General features: G+C 34.6%; 1 protein-coding gene and 1 non-coding gene across 3 annotated transcripts; both read right to left on the reverse strand.

The window, feature by feature from the left end:
* Nucleotides 1-344: 344 nt before the first annotated feature.
* TRNAG-GCC (transfer RNA glycine (anticodon GCC)) lies at nucleotides 345-415 on the reverse strand. Its single transcript has one exon. It is a non-coding gene; the product is annotated as a tRNA-Gly (tRNA).
* Nucleotides 416-3686: 3271 nt separating this feature from the next.
* On the reverse strand, nucleotides 3687-7752 carry LOC104606821 (putative protein phosphatase 2C 27). 2 transcript variants are annotated; one of them, XM_010272203.2, is made up of 5 exons: nucleotides 6688-7744; nucleotides 6435-6595; nucleotides 6088-6282; nucleotides 5467-5672; nucleotides 3687-4468 (listed from the first exon to the last, which is right to left on the reverse strand). In XM_010272203.2, the coding sequence occupies exons 2-5, from the start codon at nucleotides 6531-6533 to the stop codon at nucleotides 3910-3912; spliced, it is 1059 nt and encodes a 352-aa protein (XP_010270505.1). In that variant the 5' UTR covers nucleotides 6534-6595; nucleotides 6688-7744; the 3' UTR covers nucleotides 3687-3909. The 2 variants fall into 2 exon arrangements, with proteins under 2 accessions (XP_010270505.1, XP_010270503.1); XM_010272201.2 differs by having other exon boundaries at nucleotides 6435-7752.
* Nucleotides 7753-20617: the final 12865 nt, after the last annotated feature.

Genomic DNA, 20617 nt, shown 5'->3' on the forward strand with positions numbered 1-20617 from the left:
TTAAGCCTAATCTCCACTCCCCATAATGGAAGAAGAATGATGCTCGAAGCTAAGGGTGTAGCTTGGGCGGGTTAGGGTTGGGATCTTGTCAAATTTTGAATGGCCCAACCTGAAGCCCGAACCCAAAGCAGTGTAAAATTAACGCCAACCTGCACCCCTACGTGATGCCCAGAAATTATGGATAAATCTAGTAATCTACGACAACACAACTGAAAGTCTGAAATGGTGGTGACCCTAATCACCACCAGGTCGGGCATAAAAGGAATCGTACTATGAATTATGAAAGACATCTTACCAAAAAGAGAATTATGAAAGACAGACAACCCAAAATAGTTTAAGAACATTGCACCAGCCGGGAATCGAACCCGGGTCTGTACCGTGGCAGGGTACTATTCTACCACTAGACCACTAGTGCTGGAGGTTCGAAGGTATCACGTTAGGTTATAAATCCAATATAAATTCAAAGCAACACTGTTACCATTATATAATTCACACTCGAGCATTAAATTTGCTATCGTCCATTATCTTTGGCTTGCTTTTACTGTAAAAGGGGTTTTATTATACAGACGACAAAACAAGAGTACAAGACAAAAAAAAACGTGCTATGGCATATGGTAGGAATAAACTTTATTTTTTAGCTTTTTTTAATCTAACACGGAATAGATGATCACCTACGTTCTTCTCATTGCATAAATCTACCCGTTTCTCTGTGTTTCCATGCAAATAACCCAAGCTTATATTTGTACGTTAAATTTATGATATCGCGAGAGTTTTGACCAATAAAGCATCTTCGTCAATTTTGATAAATACCATCTGATGATTAATCACCTCTTTTGGGATATAATTGATTGGCCGTAAATTTTTTCAGTATTATGTCTTTTTTGTATCATAGTTGAACTCATAAAAAGAAAAAAAGAAAAAATGAGAATGCAACACTATATTTTTAAAAACTGCCTATACGGCTATACCATTGAGCTAATTACAAGTGGGTTTCGACTTGTGGAAGAATCACAGGGATCAACACCCTTTTGTGCGGTATCATACCATCATATAACTTTAATTCATTTTACCTCACAAGTCATTACAATTTTTTTAGGGTTATTATTTAAAAATTCCTTTAATTTTTTTCTTCCATCTATTAGCATATATTAAAACAAAGGTAGTCACGCCAAATGATCTCTCCTTGCTCTTTTACCCCAATCTTGCAACTTTACATGGTGTTTGGAAGCATGGGTGCTTGGGACCGATTTTCAAGAAAAAACACCCATGCTTTCAAGACCTGTTTTTCACAAAAAAAAAAAGAATAAAAAACATTTCTACCATGTAGGCAATGAGTAACAGTATGCTATTTGGTAAGGTGATTTTCATCACCGTTTTTCATGTATGTGCTAACAGGTAAGCACCACATAGGATACACATCAGTCAACTGTTGGGGGAAATGGCTCACCGATGCATGAAATGCCAAATTTGGTGTTTCATGCATCGATGGGGTCCTGATGTTTTAATAATTGGCTGAACCAAACAATGAAATGCATGGCCGTCTGTTAAAACACCTATGTGGATCCAATATGGCATCGTTTTTTTCTGAAAAACGGCCACGGTTCCAAACATCCCCCTAGAGGGTCTTTATTACTCCCTTTCCAAGCCTCTAGAGTTGTTGCCACCTCAATAGGACCTCTTTGCGATTATAACCCCAATTCAATCTTGGTTCTACTATGATTCCACAAACGTGATAGAGATGGAAACTATCCAAAACAACTTAATGTTTCTGAATTGATTGGGATGGAAACTATCCGAGAAAACATCCCTTCATTATGGAAACCTCTATTCCTCCTATCGCTTTCTCAATTCTATAATTGTTTCAAACCTTCCTTTTGGACATCAAAATACCATCACCAAGGGTTTTTTTTCTTCCTCCTTTCTATTCAGTTTTTGAATCTTCATTTTATATACAAAAACAAGGGCTTTGTCCCATTCTCTCAACCTATTAAGTTTTTTTTTTCCTATGGCTCAGTTTGGAAAGAGTACTACAAATACAAATATGTACAGTACAAATACATGCAAAATAATAAAAAATATAAGATTTTGTACTCTACAAATTTGCATTTATACTCCTTTCAAACTGAACCTATGAGATTCATTGCATACTTTGTCAAAGATTTCATATTTTAATCTCCCATCTCTTCAACCCCTTTTAATGGAAGCACTTTTGATTTTATCATTATCGCTACAGTAATGCATCTTTTATTATCAATGCTTTCCATGAAAACAATCTCTCATAACCTTAGAGTGAAAATAAGCTGCAGCTCTTCTATATTCAAGGGTTTTTAATTTTCTAATGGTTTGAAGTAGAGGTTGCAGAAAGATGGATTTAACTAGCGGTGTTGGGATTAGGCTAAAGTTTATGATGCAGAGTTCAAGAAGAATTGGTGGGGAGCAACCCATAAACAATAATTATTCGAATTCTTGGACTGGGTGATTGACATTAATTCGGATGTTTCAGGAGCTTTGGTGATGTTGAAAAGTGAGAGTAAGGACATTCTGCAAGCATGGTTTTCAAAACTGGACCGGATCGGACGGTTAGATTAGAAAAACTGGTAACTGGTCTTCTATTTACCCCAGAATTGATATTTTGACAAAAAACCGTTGATTTGGTTAGCAAACCATTGATCCGGACAGTCAAATGAATTATTTGCATCGTTTATCAGTTTTTAATTGTTTTTTATTTTTTTAATTTTTTTATTAGAATAAACCATCCATTCGGTTTGAACCATCAGACCGTTTGACCCAGAAACTGGACCCCTAAACAGTTCCGATCAATGCTTTTCTATTTGTGGTTCATCGTTTTTGGTTTCCGAACAAAGGAGGGAATGGACTGAGCCCTGTTAAAAGGGATTCGCTGAACACGGTTGTGGAATTCTCAAACAAACCTCCGAGATCCACATTACTAACAGCGGTGACTATGGATGTTCCTTATGGATGTAGTGACGACGGTGAAAAACATTATTTTTCACCGCGGAATAAAAATTAAAATCCATATAAGTTTCATTTAAAAATAACAAATTTTCACAAACATTAATAGGAAATTAGTAAAACTTAATAATAACTTAATAGTTTTAAAATCATTTTTGATTAATTTAAAACTCCACTAAAAATAATGTACTTAATAAATGTATTAACTTATAAATAAAAATTAAAATTTTGATGAATTTATAAACAAAATAAATAAATAAATTGACTGCTATCACTAGAGGTGCAACTTGGATTTCAATTGATAAAATTAATGCTCAAGTCGGACTTGAATGGACTTGGCTCCATTGAAAATGTCGAAGGGAGATGTTCTCAATGTGGGATTGAATGGTCTGACCGCCCAGTTTGAATGGACAGCCTGGACAGCCTGTTCTGACTTAAAAAATAAATAAAATAAAAAATGATAAAAAATCATTGTTCAGTTCGGCTGCATGGGTCAACGGGTTACTGACCAAATCAACAGTTTTTGGCAAAAAAAAAACAGTTTTAGGGTGAAATAGAACCAGTTACTTGACTGGTAAATGGGTCAACCGGTCCAACCATCCAGTCCGATCCGGCTTTCAAAACCATGACTTATACTCAAAAAGATCCTAATATATTTACGTTATGTAAATAAATACTGTGAACGCTCTATGGTCTAAACTGCACACACACACTAGAGCAATTGATGTTTTCAATTGATACAGAAATTCAATCTTGGATGTACAAAAGTGGCATACTCCAATTTTCTTTTTTTTTTTCCTGTTATTATTCCCTGAATGAGACTGAAATTTGGTCATGGCCAAGGGCAACAGCAGCTTGGCAAAAATTCACTACCATGTTCATGTAACCTCCAATTTCTTTTATACAGGCCGCTACTCGTCATCGTCACCACCATTTTCATACATTGCTATCCAAGAACCCCTTCAGAAGAAACAACCCTTCATCTGATATACTCCTCCGCACTCGAGTTTTGGAAATCTCTATTCGAGGTGGTGGATCAGGGGAGAAACACACTACAACAACTGTCAGGTTATCACATGTGTTGCGCTTGAGCGCCTCTCTAACCAACTCCCTTGAGCATCTTTCAGGATCATTGTGCACCATCAGCTCTTTCCTCACCATTGTCACTGCACACTGGCTGCTCATCACATCCCACAGCCCATCACACCCCATTATCAAAAATTCATCTTCCTCGCTCAGCACCGTCTCTTTCAACTCTGGCTCTGCACTTAACGGGCAGGCAGAGCCTTTTGGTCCCTTCATGTGCCAATCTCCAAGGGCCCGTGCCACTGATAGTTGGCCATTAAGATAGCCATCATAAATGATTCCTCCCAGTTTCTCAATTCTCAGTCTTTCAGAGGTGCAGTTGGGTTTGTGGTCATTGGACAGTTCAATTGCTCTTCCTCGTTTTCCCAACACAGCCCGGCAATCCCCAGCATTGGCAATTAGCATGGTCCTGCATCTCAGAAATATGGCAGAAGCAAACAAAATATCAAACATTGACTGAAAAAAAATGCCAAACCATTTCATGCTTCCACCCAAAAAAGAAGATGAAGAATGGGGATGATGATTACATGATGTCTACCATTAAGGGAAAAATATAAAGGAATACAATAAAAACGTATGGTGGTATATGCCCAATTAACTTTGTCAGCAGGCAATAAGGGCCAAAATTAACAATCTGACCAGATGATCCCGTTGATTCAGTCTATGTTCTATGGTGAAGAGTCTAAGTTGGATGGTTACATCAACCAATGAAGATATTTCTGGCATGGAAGTATTCTATCTAGTAGAGGGTGGTAGTTTCTTATAATCTGCCAATGCTTGTGATTTGTGAAGATACTCCAGGAGATGAAAGTCATGGTGAACCCTAAGTGCTAGGGACAGCACTAGAAAAGTTGCAACTAAGGTCATGCTAAAGGTGCTCCATAATCCAACATCGGGAGGATAGATGGTTATATACATACTGACCAGATCACGGACAACAGAACCCTGGATAATAAAAGTAGTGCTTTTCACAATAATATTTGAAATCCCCTTCATTAGAATTGTTCTCACCAAAAGCCACAGAAGCATCCATGTTCATCCATGGCCTCAACCACTATATAGTGTAGCAAACGGGGCCATTACCCAATGCTGGCCCCTGCCATCCAGGTCTTGGGAGGGACGGGTTGAATAGTGGATACAGACCTAACCTCCATTTTTAGCAGAGTGTCCACTCTCAGACTTAAACCAGCATTGTCATGCTTGTCAGCCCAAGGTTTATTAATTAATTTATTTTTCTTTTGTGACAAATTATGGAAACAAAACTACATCATCAGGCAAGATTTCACCACCAGAACAAGCAGAATGCACTAATTTTCATCAATTTGAAGAAATCCAAATGCCCTTAAAAGTCCAAGCTTATGCAATAAAAAAAAGAAGAAAAAATAAAAAAGTATTTGTGTCCCTCACCTTCCCAAAATAAGAGCAGTTAGAGCTGTGGTGCCAGATGTTTCGTCAAGAGAATGGGCATCTGCAAATGCATGATCAACTCTTACAAATGCACTCTTAAGAGCCTTTTTCACACAAGTAGGGAAATGTGAGTCCTCAACTATAAACTTAAGAAGGTTCTTTCTGACAAATGATGCAGCATCTGAACCGCCATGGCCATCAAATACCTGGGAAAAAACACTGAACCTCAGTCATGAAAAGAAAGAATGCTATGACAGAAAAGAATGCAAGATCACCAGCACATACTCATTCTCAGCCAGTTGGGATTGGACACTTCTTAGATTGTACATTGCCCAGATAAAATTGTTAGGGGGTTTTAACCATCTAATGATGCACCCATCTACAACTGATAGAGTTTATGCATTTATGCCAAACGGTCTAACAGGACTGTGATTGGATTATTAGGTGGTTACGGGTCTCAGAGTATTCTGACAGTTTAAGTGGAGACTGGATGGTACCAAAATATAATGGTCTTCATATATAAAAATCATGATTAAATTGAACATTAGAAGATTACTAGTTAGTAGATGAGGATAAACATAATTCAATTTAGCCATCAAACCTTAGCTGTAACTTACGTACCCCATAGAAAGCCCCTGGAGAAGGGAAGTCGACATTTGTGTCAAGATGTTCGAGGAGATTATCTATACAGAGGTGTTCATCTTCCATGTATTGTTTTGGTCCAATCTCAGAACAGCTTCCTGAACGAAAGAAAGGTAAAAAGCCAGATTTTCCAGTTGATGGTGACTTTACGCCAAAAGCTCCAGTATCCAATTCCTGGACAGAGGGGCGAGAAGGAGATTATGTTGAAGAAATAGATAAAACATGAGCATTACAGAAGAAAGGTAAGAAAATAAATGAATGCAAGTTTGGGCTCAAAGTAATGAATAAATGACATAATATAAAATGTTAAAAGCGTGATAACTCACTTCAGCGTTAGGAGCCAACCGAGCGGAACTAATGCAATGTCGCATAAGAGAAAGGTTCCGTGGAGGTTTCCCGATATTCGTCTGTTTCGGGCTCTTCATTGCTTCGGAATTCTTATCTTCCAAGGAAGATGCATTGTCCTTACTGTACCCGCCCTTTAATACTGTGAATGGAGGTGACAAATCAGTCCCTGCAGCCATGTTCCCTTCCTTAACATAAATTTACTTCTTTAAAGCAAAACCCAAACCCAAATACCTTATTGCTGAATCTTATAATCTCTACTGTCTCTTCAGTTATGCCCCTCAAAATCCTGGAAGACCTAATTCTACCATAATTCGAATGAAGAAGATAAACACCCCAGACAAAGGTTCAATTCTCTTAATCTCAATCTTTTTGAAATGCAGTTCTTTTGGAGACCTAATAATCATTAAAAAAATGTGTATTCTGAAAAATGAAACCAGGAAACCGTTGACTCAAAATTGGTTCTTCGATACTCTCCCGAATTCTTTATGAAACAATTTCAAATTTGTTCAAATGCCTTGGCAATTCCAGACATCCGAAACTCATGAAATCCAGAATATAAACATAGATCGCATTTCGTAAATACCATATCCTTCCTTCCGTTCCACTCCCGCTCCATCAGACAGCCTCCAAATGATAAGAAAACCAAAAGAAAGTTTCGAACTCCCCACATAAAAGCCTAAATGGTCATCCCCGTCCAAGCTTCAACCAAATTCAGGTCATAATTCACAAAATTCACCAAACCTCCTGTGAGAAGCGAGAATTCGCGGATATAAAACGACATAATCCGAAGCAGAAAGGCAGAGAAGCCTAGGTAACCAATAAATGGGGATCCCTGCATAAAGCTACAGACCACGGGAAGGCAGAAAAATATTAAATATCCACAGATCAGCGCGACAGAAATTATACGTACTTGACCCTTTTTATCCCTGCCAGGAGCATAAGAAACCCTAACCTAAATGGGGATCCCTGCATAAATTTCGAAGAGAGGAAGAGAGGGGGGGGGAGGGAGAGAAACGCAGAAATCGAAGCTTTAGAGAGGAAAAATGGAGGATTAGAGAGAAAATACCAAAAATGAAAAAAGCCGACTTTCTTTTATATGATTGGCGACCGGGGATACCAGGTTCTCCGCTGGCTCTCGTTGCTGCCGAAGGTTTGATTACGTAACGAAACGTGTCAGTTCGTTAGTGGAGGATCCTCTAGTTGACCGGATTGCCTCCAGTTAGTTAATGGGGTCAGATTTCGGATGTGGATCGGAGTCAGCGGACGGCGAAATAGTGTTCCTCGCCTTTTCCCGCTTCAAATATAACAGGAAGAAAAGTAGTTAACGGCCGTTAACGACGTTAAGCAACGGATTCTCCGGGAGACCGGAGACATTTGGCATGCAGAAAGAAATTGGAAGGGAGGATTTTGTGGCTCAGAGCTTATCGTTTCTTCTGCTTTTCAACTCAACAACGAAGGAATTCACATCTGCCCCTACAGAATGCGCCCCAAAATCGTTCCACAGCATATCTCAACAGTGCATTAGAAATATCTACCATCTTTCCAATAATAAGTACGGAAGATGTTCTCAATACACGCCATGTCGGACGATTTTAGGGCGTGTTCTGTGGGGTCAGATGTTAATCTAACGAATACCCATCAGGCATTGATTTTGACGATAATGACGAGTGTCCCGAATAGAATTGTAAATTTATAGGATCATATGATTCGATCCGAATTCTGATTTTATTTTGTTGGATTTGAATATTTTTATTTTGGATTTTTGTATGAATAATATGATTCAATTAAAAATCAGATTAAACTTAAATCATCCTTTTATATATTTATTAGTAAGTGTGTATGTACTTTGCACATGACAATTCTAAATAATGATAATAATTATAAAATATATCAAAATTTTTTATAAACATGTATTTTTTATTTTTTGTTTTTATATTTTATATTTTTTATTATTATTAATCATATGTAGATTGTAAAATCTAAATTTGATTATATAAACACCTCATCCAAATATGTGATAATCCAATTAGGTTGTGAAATTTCAAGTATCATTAATAGGCCTACCTGTTTGGCTAGACCCTTCTTTTTGTAATGTTTTATCTTTTTTTTATTTATCAAAATAAATGTAAGATTTAAATAGAGGAAACTGAATGAAGTAAAAAGTAGCAATCAATATACAATTACCTTACAATTAAATAGGGATTAAATTCAAAAATGAGTATTTTAGTCAAAAGAAAGTTCTACAATCTTATTCATATTTTTAATATATAGTAGTGTAAATACAAAATTATAGATGTATTCATTTTTTTTTTGTATTTTTGTGTGTAAAAATAATTTTGATATGTTACATTTACTTTTTGTTCAATACAATAAATATATGATATTATACATGTGTTTGAATGTTTTTTTTTTTTTGCAAAAATTTATGTATCTTTTCATTTTTTATATTTTTGTATTTTATTAACCTTTATTATGCATTTATGACATTAAAGGTTAACACATTTAACCCAAAAGTTGAATTATTTATTATTAATTTTTATATTTCATTTTTGGTTGATTCTAAATTGTGCATTTCATTTTCATTATCAATAAAAAGTAATTCTTATTTACTACACTTAATAAAAATATCATAAATGTGTCTATTTTTTTCTATATTTTTTGTAATTTTCTATATTTATTTCTATTTTAAAAAGGGAAAATCTATGCTATGGAAAGGGTTAATAAGGGTTATCTCAGGTAACCGGTTTTAAAACCAAGAATTTAAATCACATTTCAAAACAGAAATCCATTTCAAGATAAGAAAGATGTTAAAGTCTTCACAGTCACCCTCCCCCTTCTCTCTTTCTCTCCAAATTCCAACCCCCATGCCTTGCATGGCTGCACCATTCTCTCATTTCAAAAGCAACTGCCTCAATCGTTCACTTTAATTTCATGGCAGTTGTTCCTATTTCAATTCCACATTTTAGGCAAATGCAATTGCTCAGCAGGCTTCAATTGCTCACTGGCAAAGCATTGTGAAAAGCCTGAATAGTTATTTGAAGACTTTGAGAGCTAATTAGGTGAGTTCTGTATCAAAAATGATATTCCCATTGTATTACTTGGTTTGAACTTTTCAGTTTGGTATTGACTTTATCTCTTGGTTTGGTTGGTGGTCATGCAGGGCTATGCTGAACTTCTCGAGGGAGATGACGTAAATATTCCAGCATGGTTTTCATTCAACTCTAAGGATGGTGTCAATGTAGTTGGTGGAGATTCTTTTCTTGAATGTGCATCGATCTGTTGCTGATTCATGTAAGAAGGCTGTTGCTGTTGTAATTAACTGCATTCCTCCAAGGTTTATTCATGATCTTGTTTTATTAGTTGGTAAAGTATATATAATCCTCTTCCTCTATGTGAATCCATTGAACAATGCATATATTTTTCCCAAAAAAGACCAGAGCTCTGTTATTTTTCACCAGATAACACTGTTGAATACTTGTTTGTTTCATTATGTGTGTTGTGTTGGGGGTGACACACCTTATCACCTCTTCTTTGTATTACCCTTATCTCTTTTAATAAAACATGCATTTTCCTTTAACAGAAAGAATAAACTCTCCTTGTTTGACCGGCTAACCCCACAGGTGACATCTAAACCGATACTTATTTATCCAAACAGTGGTGAGACTTATCACTTATGACCCTGATCACAAGGAGTGGGTAGTAAGTTTCCTCTTAATCTTTTCTATTAAATTCTTACAAGTTACAATATTTTTGATTTGCAACACTCAGGATATATTGGCTTGGGGGGGGGGGGGGGGGGGGGGGGGGGATGTTCTTTGAATAGGACATGAATTGTGCTCCCCATTCCCTAAGTTCACAATTTGTTTTTTCTTATTATGTAAAACTGCCATATAATTGGACAATTAAGTTGCAGCCTTTGTATCTTTTAATGTATGTTGTCCATTAATTTGATGGATAGTACTAATCATGCATCTACTTCTTTTTGTAGTTTTACACAAGGGCCACCTGGGTTTTGATGTGTAAAATTCACTCACTAAAAAAGAAAAACCATTTCTCTGTGTAGGCAAGAAATTGAACCTTCTTGCCAAATGTCCAACCTGGGTACCTACCCTCCTATTGGTGTGAGGTTGAGCTCAAAATCCAGACAATCTGATCTACAATCACTATCAGCAGTTTTGGGCAATAAGCTTTTCAAGTTGGGGTCCTGCTACGCATACTTGGTCATATCCTTTTGTGTATTATGAAAGAGAGGAAATTTTGGTGCTTCATTCATTAAGTGCTTTGACAAAAATCTCTCTTTTAATGCTATATAACCCCTTCTACCCTATGCTGCCTTCATGCATTATCATCTAGTTCTGAAAATGTGAAACGAAATAAACATGTTAATTACTAGTCCTGATCATATTGTGACAAACAGGTTAAGATGCTGGTTGATGTAATTAATCACATCTTATTTGCCTTGTCGTTGCTCTTTTTTCATAAAGGAATCTACTGGAGTGTCAGATGAAGATTTTATTTCATATGTAAGTAAATGGCGTGAGGTCTGGGATTCCCTCATAGGAGGCTGCTGCAGGACAGCCCCCATCCATATCTGGAGCATTATCCAAGTAGTCTTTTGTCTTACCATCGCTACAGTAGTAACAATTCACCGGCTTAGAGTCCTATCTTGAGATGTAAATAAGAAACAGAAAAGGGCTAGAATTTGAAGTTTTCCTTGTCGCTTTTTTTGGTTGCTTGTAATAAGTTATCAGACTCTTGATTAACTGTGAGGTTGGAATTTTACAAAAAATTTTCCTGGTCTCTGCTTTTTCCTATGTAAGACTAAAAGTATATATAGATCTTTAGCCTTTTACCTTCTTTTAAAAAGCTTTTTGTGGTCAGGACTCAGGAAATAACTTATTCAAGAGATTTATTATATAGTGTGGGCAACCATTCTCTTTCCCCCTTCTTACGTTGGGGATGATGGGGTAATTGGGTTGTCTATTTTTGACATGACAAGAGAAGGTAGTTCTATCATTTAACATCTATGTGTGGTAAACTAATTTCTTCCGGTCTCGGATTATGAATGGAGGCTGGATGATTCCATGGCTCATTGACTTACCTTCGGTGTCCGATGATGGAATGATGGATCGCACCCCCTAAATGACTCGTATAAACAAAGTTCTCCACATCAGACATGCACATTGATAGATATTAGCCTCATAGGTTCCTCAAATGCTAATTCAGTCAATGGAATAATGTGCTAGCTTGGGTTTCTAGACCTTACTCATCAACATCGAGCAAAGCATTAGATAGACCATCAGGCACATGGCTTTCATCCTTGAGCTTGCACGCTACAGCATGTGCATGTCTTTTTGTCAAGGCATGAGGGACCCCAAAAACCCTTTCCTTTCTACTTCCTTGCTTAGCAGATGAACTTATCTTTTCCACATGATAATCGACATCATATGAACATTAAAAATGAGAAAAAATAACATTTCTTCTTTTGTTTTGGACAAAATTTCTTCCTACTTTTGATAGATAACATCCAAACATTTTTAACTAAAAAAATAATAACAAAAGAGTTGATGTTCAAAAAAGTGTTGTAACAACCTGAAAAACAGAACTATAAAAAAGCAACAATAGGAAACATCATTCCTTCTTGAATTCACATTATATTAGATGTACATCAATGTCTAGAAATGATACTGAATGCCCAAGCGGACTAAGCTCGGGTTCAGAAACAATGGTTTTGTACAATGGGATTTATATCTGTGGGAAAATGGGATCAACAAAAGCATTTTGCATGGGATCCAAAAGCCAGAGTTTAGCTATGTGATGATGAGAAGAGGTAAGCTTGTGAATTTCTTCCATGAGCCAGATGGTGGCTTCATCTTTACAAGGATGGATTATGGTATCCAGTGGGCGATGTCCATCTTCAGCACCAATCCTTGATTGGTCTCACTGTTTTAGGAGAATATTGGTCAGATAATGTAGAGGCTTTCCATATGACTGTTTGATGGATTTGCCTAGGCCCTGCCATGAGGTGAATGGAATAACTGATGCACGTTGAGAAGGAACTTGGTATCTGATTCATGTATTCTTGATACATTTTTGCTCGTATGATCATAGCACCTGCGTCAAGGAGTATGTCTTACACTGCCTTCACAATAGTTGTAACAACAAAAAGTAATTGAATGAATAAGCTAATTACGCAGACTGCTTAGGATGTACCAACAAGGTTCCATCCAATGGTGCAAGGAAACCAATAGAATGTAGACTGTTCATGAAACAGGAGAAATATTGGAAACTCGGTTTAAGGTATCAAGTTTTACTTCTAAGAAGCAGAAACTTACCAAGATCCAATGCACCTCTTGAATGCTGTACAATTTCAACATGAGTAAGAGAGGGAGAACTTCGACTAGAAGAGGAAACTGGAAGAAGATAAGAATGGGTAACGGAGGAGTCGGCTAACGGATAGGTTAAAGAGAGTGTTTTTGGATTTTTTAAATTTTAATTAACATACAAAAAAATAGTTACGGGTTACTTAAATACATTCGCTAACTTCTATATACGTGGCAGTAGTACACGTTTTAGATATGATATAGTTTTCCATATCATAGTCCGATTCTTTTAAAAAAATTTATTATCTAACTATTGATCAATTTGATTCGAATGTTTGAATTGCTTAACCACCACTTTGATAAAGAATGATTTTGTTTTAGAGTCAATTTTAAAATATATGGGATTATATTGTTAAAAATATTGACATATATCTAATTAGTAGAATTTATTAGTGAAAGATAATTTAAATATAGGATTTAATATGAGAAAATAAGATTTAGTAGCTTAAGTATAAGACTTAATGAGAGGGGATTAAATAAGGTGGAAAGTAATAATTGAAGTTACATTTTCAACCATACAATTAGAGATGAATTAAATACATAAATGTGGGCATTTTAGTAGCCATAAAAGCTGGCATTAAGGCTATAATAAAATAACTTTTATACCCTTTCTCAAACAAAGCAATAGAGGGTAATTTTAGTCCAAAAAAAGTTTCGCACTACATCCACACTTTATATAGTATAGATATGTGTTATTTATATAGTATTTTTGTAATTTTTTATATTATTTATTTTTTATAAAAATATGTACATATATAATGAAAATAGTTTAAAAATACGTATATTTTTTGTTTTTTATTTGAACTATTATATTTTCTTTTTCTTTTAATAATATATTATTTTTTTTTAAATTAAATTGGATCAAATAAATAGTCAACCCTATCCAATCCGATTGAATTTGGATACTACATTTTTACATTTTTTCTATAAAAAAATACATGTATATATTAATATGTATGATGAAAATAGTTGATAAAATACTTGTATTTTTTATATAAACTATTATGTTTTTTCTTTTAATAATTTACTAAATGTTTTAGAATTGAAATAAAATCGGATCAGGTTTGAATACCTGACATTCTTAAAGGATTCGAATTCGAATCATTGTTTATGAGATCCAATTGGATCGGATGTCAAATTTATATTATTGGACTAGATTCAAATATACCTCGATTTGAATCCAATCCAGTCCATTTGCATCTTTAATTTATGAGATCTGGTCAGATCTTCGAATTGGATCTACATTTTATAGTATCGGATTGGATTCAGATATACCCAGATTCAAATATGATATGATTCAGATATACTCAGATTCAAATATGATATGATTTGTTTGCATCCCTAATCTAGAATTGATATTTAATTACTAAAAATCCCCTAAAGTTTTAAACTTATCAAGACAAACTCCAAGACACTTCCACACGAATGATTGTGGGGGTGTTCCACAACATGGTTGGTTTTGCTTTCCTTGTATTCATATATGTGGGTTCTACTATGATTTTGGAGAGACGTGATACTCGGAAAAATTACAACCAATCAACTGGCATCATAAAAATAGGAGTCAATAAGTGGTCAAAGCCTTTTTATCATGTCTTTCCAGCATGATAGATTTTCCCATCATCTAGTCCACAAATATAGCCAGCTTTTTGTATGTCATTTGTATATCATTGCTGGTCCTAGAACTAGAAATTCATGGTTTTATATCAACCAGATCTCCTACCCACACCTATTGGCAAGATACAACACAACAGACATACATCGAAACATCGTCCATGAATGATAACATATAAATACGAGAGATGTTTTTAATGCAAGGACGTAGTGCCTTGTAAGTAAGTGTGGATAGGAGTATCAATGGACCAGTTTTGGGTTGGATAACATCCAAATCAAAATCAATTTGGACAGATTGGACAAACCAATAAGAAATAATGAATTGGACCAATGCAAACTTAATGGTCCAAAGTATTTACTGGATTAGATTGGACTGATCAAGCTATAATGGATTTATGTTGGATTGGGTCAGATTGAACCAATATCTGATCCATTGACAAAAGATAAGAAAACAAGTGCCAATGGACCAGGTTTAAATTGGAAAAAATCTAAATTAAAACCAATTTGAACAGATTGAATGGTCAGTAACATTGAATTGGACCAAGTCTAAAATAATCCAAAGTATTCATTGGATTGGATTGAACCTAGTTGATTTGTAATGGGCTCATAATTGACACCCCTTGTAGATAAAGTTCTTGTGGGTTGAAAATCCAAGTGCAGCTAACCAAGAAAATAGTCTTTTTTGAATACAACTTTTTTATATAAATTTTCTCAAGAAGGAAATATGTGCATCTTCATAAATTTCACTTTAACAAAAAACGTTCCTTGTAATATTAAAAAATTGTAATTACCTCCTTTCATTCATTGTCTCAGTAATAGTAACTTGAAATTTATTAAATTGCCCTTCTCATCAAAGACATCTTTGTATATACAAAGTGTCAGATTTGCCCTTCCAGAATTCACTCTTTCATTCATTGTCTCAGTAATAGTGACTTGAAATTTATGAAATTGCCCTTGTCATTAAAGACATCTTTGTATATACAAAGTGTCAGATTTTCTCTTCAAGATTTCACTCTGCTTGATGAATTGACAAAATAAAATTACTTTATTCTTTTTAATTTGACCTATGAAACCTTTTTAGTTAAAAGTTCAAAATTCTTTTAGAGTATTTAATTTTAATAAATATTTATATGAATTGATAGGCATACAGGTAAAATGGGTATTTATAGAAAATTAATGTTTCCCATATGCGACAATATATGATGAAAGGGAAAGTAATTGCAGGTTTTTCAAAACTAGAAGGGAGGTTTTTGTTAAAATGAAACCTTAGGTGATGTTTTTATGATTATCAGAAACCTTTGGGGAATTTAATCTTTTATCCTTGGAATTTTTTGTTTGAAGTTTGGTGTCCATGGTTTTGTAATCCACACACTAGTGGAAAAGTTAAATTATTGTACAGAAAAAATGAAATTGCAAAAGATAAACTTTTTAATTAATATTTTTTAGGAAAAGGGATTTACTTAAAATAAGTATAAATTTATGGATAATAATACATTTAATTTAATAAAATAAAATAATAGATAAATAAATAAAATTTTTAGTTTTTAAGTCAATTTAATATAAATAAATCAATTTTGTTGTTAAATAAAGAATACGAATATTTTTTCTCAATTTTCTTGCTGGGCTTTGGGCTTTATATGGGGCTAGAGCTTGGGCTCAAGATCTAGGCCCGATGTCTGGTCATGCTCAGGCTTGGGCCTGAATATGTTCCATTGATATAAAGGAAAAGCCTAGCATGGCCTATGAATAGGTTTAATCCCAACCTCGGGGTGGAGATATGGGGACCTCAAGGAGCCATGGCCCCCTATGACCCAACAAATCCCCACTCTTCATGTATATTTTCCCGATCCCCCACTCCCAACCGTAATGGTTGCCCCCCCCCCCCCCCAATGGCCATTCATACTTATTCCCCTACCTCCTAATCCACTTAGATTTTGGCACTTCTCATAAAAAAATTCCTAGCTCTACTCCTGCCCAACCTAGACCTAACATATTGATAGCCCTAAATTACCCCCCCCCCCCAATCCACTTAGATTTTAGCCCCCCTCATAAAAAATTCTGCCCTTGCCCAACACAGATCTAACCTATTGATAGCCCTAAATTATTAGGCTCAGGGAGAAAGAGAAATAATTTGTTAGTAAAATAAATTATTAACTAATTGAATGATTTAGTAAATTAAATAAATAGAAACCTATGGATAATAATTTACTTAATTTTGTAAAATAAATAAATCAATTATTTATTGTAAAAAAATAAATAAGTAACTATTCATTTATTATTGGGACATGATTGGTCCAAGTTATCTAGAACCAAACCCGACCCATTGACAACCCTAAAAATTGGGTGTATGTTGAATTAAATAAAAATTATGGATAATAATATATTTAATTTAATAAAATAAAACAACAAATAAATAATTAAAATTTTTACTTTTGAAGTCAATCTAAAATAAATAAATCAATTTTGTTGTTAAATAAAGAATACAAATCTTTTTCTCAATTTCTTGGTTGAGTTTCGAGCTTTATATGTGGGGTCGGGCTTGGGCTCAAGATTTAGGCCCGATGGTCCAATCATGCTCAAACTTGGACTTGAATATGTTCAATTTTTATAAAGGAAAATGTCACATCTTGACATGACTTGTGAATAGGTTTAATCCCAACTCCAAGGGTAGAGCCAAGGAGACCTAGGAAGCCATGGCCTCCCATTCCACTTACATTTTGGCCCCCCTCATAAATATTGGGCTCAAACCTACCTATTGATAGCCCTAAATATAGGATTGTCAACGGGTCGAGTCTAGGTCGAAACCAGTTGAAACCAGAACCGACCCAACATGAAATGTTGAGGACCCGAATATGGACCTAGATCCGATAGGGTTTGTAATTTTTGGACTGGAACTAAATTGATCAGTTTTGAAGACAATCGGGTCTGACCCGACAGACCTGATTATAATAAATAAAAAATAAATATTTATGTATAATATATATTAAATATTCTATATATATTATATGCATAGTATATATATATTCCAAAACGATAGTAATTGGGACCCTATATCAGGACCTAGAATCGATCTGTTGGTTCTAGTTCCAAGAACTAGAAATGGCCCAATCGGTTCGGATCCATCAGGTCATGGGGTTGAACCCGACCCATTGACAACCCTACCTAAATTATTGGGCTCAAGGGGAGAGAATAATTTGTTAGTAAATTATTTCTAAATAAATAAATAATTTAGCAAAATAAATAAATAATTGTTTATTAAAATCTTTCTCTCAATGTCAAGTCTCCTTTATTTTACTGATTTATAAATAATTTATTTACTTTTATTAACTAAATAAATGCTTAGATAATAATAATAAAATAAATAAAATAAATAAATAATTTAATAACATAATTAAATGTCTATTAAAATCTTTCTCTCAATGTCAAATCTCTTTTATTTTATTGATTTATAAATAATTTATTTAATTTTATTAAATAAATAAGTGCTTAGATAATAATAAAAAATAAATAAATGAATAAATAAAAGTTGAGATAAAGAATAGGAGGAGAGAGAGAATTAAGCGAGAGAGAAGAGAGATGACATTTTACTTTGTAGGAAGGCATAATCATAAATAATTATATATGGTATTGTTGTAATTTTCGAATATCATAGAGGCATTGTTGTAATTTATCTTATATGTGGCATTCCTATAACTTTTGAATGCCTTAGAATCAATTAAATTGGAATGTTTGTTTTATATATGCTAGTCTTGTAATTTTCAAATACTATAGAGACAATTGCACAAGCAATTCAAAAAAGCAACTACTCCTGTTGAAATAGCTCTGAGTTAAAACAGAGACTTACGATCATTGATCTATTGATGTGGCTCCTGTTGGGGCCTCACAACAATCATCCACGGTATAAAATAAAAAGGTATTTGAAATATTAATAACGAGAAATCTAATAGAAACAAAAATGATAAAATTCAAGCAAAGACAAATAAAGACAAGCATCACAAAGACATAAAGATTTATGTGGTTCGGCCTTATCGCCTACGTCCACAAGAGAAACGAAATTTGTTCTTCACTATGAAAGAAAAATGAGAACAATACAAGTACCTTGCGGTTTGCAGCTCAAACCAACCCTTGCCCTTGTACACCCGTTCTTCCTTTCCTCTCAACCCGAAGAACAAAGACAAAAAAAAAAAAAAAAATCCACTCTCACACCAAGAGCACTCTATATTTTTTTCTCTCTTTTTTCCCAAAAAACCTTAACCCTTCATACAAAAAAATTTTTTTATATATAAAACCTCTTTAATGTAAAGAGAGATTATACCAACTATTAGATTAAAATTAATCTAGCAGTTGTAAAATAAGATACAGTCCCAACAGCCCTCTATCTTAAACTGAATAAAGTGGCGTATGGTGGGGCTACAGCAGTGCAAGGAAGGTCATGATTTCACGGTTGTAGGCCAACGCTACTTCAAATGGAGTACTTGATTTCTCCTTTGCACAAGTACCTTTTTATTTTAGCATTTTTGACCTTTTAAAACTTTGATAATAGTTTTATGTTGTAAGATAGAGATTTCTAGGACATGTTACAAATTGAATGGACTAACCACCCAATTAAGTGATAAAACTGTGATCCATTGAGCACTCTGTTTTTTAGCCCGGTCCAGTCTTACAACATTGGTCCAATCGGACTTTAAGACACCAACTATGCATGTATAACAGTAGGTGCTCGGAGGCTTAGATATGGAGCAAGGAGAAAAAAGAAAAATTCTTTCACACTTTAATAGTCTAGAAAGAATTTGCTGAACTTCGGCTGTGGAACCAATCATTTTGTTTCATTATTCGAATCCGAATTCAATGTGGTAAGAACGGGAATCTGGATACCTTTCTTTATCCTAACAAATTGGATGGGATTAGAAAAGTTAATCCATTTGATTAATGAATTGAATTCGAATATACCCTGATTTAATCTGTTATGATCCGATTCAATTCATTAGTTGTGAAATATTATATATTATTTATATATATTATATACATTATAATATATTGTTTATATTATATTATCGTGTTTTTTATTACAATTTAAATCGAATTAGAGTCAAATTGGATACCCAATAAAATATTTGAATTCGAATTTAGATCATATTCTTGAAAATTCAATGGGTTCTTATTGGATTTGGATTGGTTGGATTTCTTATCAAATCTTATCAGATCGGACCTGATATGCCTGTTAAGCTCAGTTTGAAAGGAGTGCAAATACAAATATGTAGGATAGGATGCAAAATCTTGTATTTTGTATTATTTTATATATATTTACAATGTATATATTTGTATTTATACTCCTTTCAAACTGAGCCTTATTAAATCCAATCTGATCCAATTTGCAGCCCTGTACACACCAGACATAAATACAAGTGAGAAAATTGAGAGATGGTGGGCCATATATAATTTGATTCAATATGGACGATCAAATTGTGTAAATTGGTTGGGCTGATGATCTCCCTTATAAACACACAAAAGAAAAAAGAAAAAAAAAAAGCAGATGAAGGGAATTATAGCATGTGCAGTATTGGGCCCGTGGGCCGAAGATATCATTCGAAATTGTTTGGATCGACCAAAGCACTGGGATCGTGGGCTGAAGATGCTGGAAAATTGATTGTCGTTATCAGAGCATCCATTTCCAAATAAATATGTGATCAAGGTCAACTTCAAGAGCGTCCGTTGGGCCCATCCGAATGGGCCTACCAAATGCATCGTCTTGTTTATTCCCTTGTACAACCTCCTCCATCAAACCATCAAATCAAAGATGAGGTTTCTTCCAGTAGGAGGATGGGAATTGATATTAAACATTGCTTAATTGGAACCCTTGATTACATGCAATTATGTGTTGTGGCCCCACTTTCTGTAATATGTAAAAAGATTGCTATATAATGCTGTTTAGAAATAAAGCCTTACAATCTTTAATATGAAACTATATGTATTCTACCAATCACGCCTAATTAATCTAAGGCTGTCCACGCAAGGAGACGAATGACAAATGACTAATTGTCTAGTTCCCAAAACACACCACACACCACACCGTACGAGTTAAGACAATATAGGGATGGCAACGGGATGGGTTTGGGAGTTTTTGTAAATTGTTTATCTAAATCCTTCAACTCTTATATTTTTCAAAA

Source organism: Nelumbo nucifera, chromosome 6 (genome assembly GCF_055504915.1).
Source record: "Nelumbo nucifera cultivar China Antique chromosome 6, China Antique-T2T, whole genome shotgun sequence".
In the NCBI taxonomy this organism is placed as follows: Eukaryota; Viridiplantae; Streptophyta; class Magnoliopsida; order Proteales; family Nelumbonaceae; genus Nelumbo; species Nelumbo nucifera.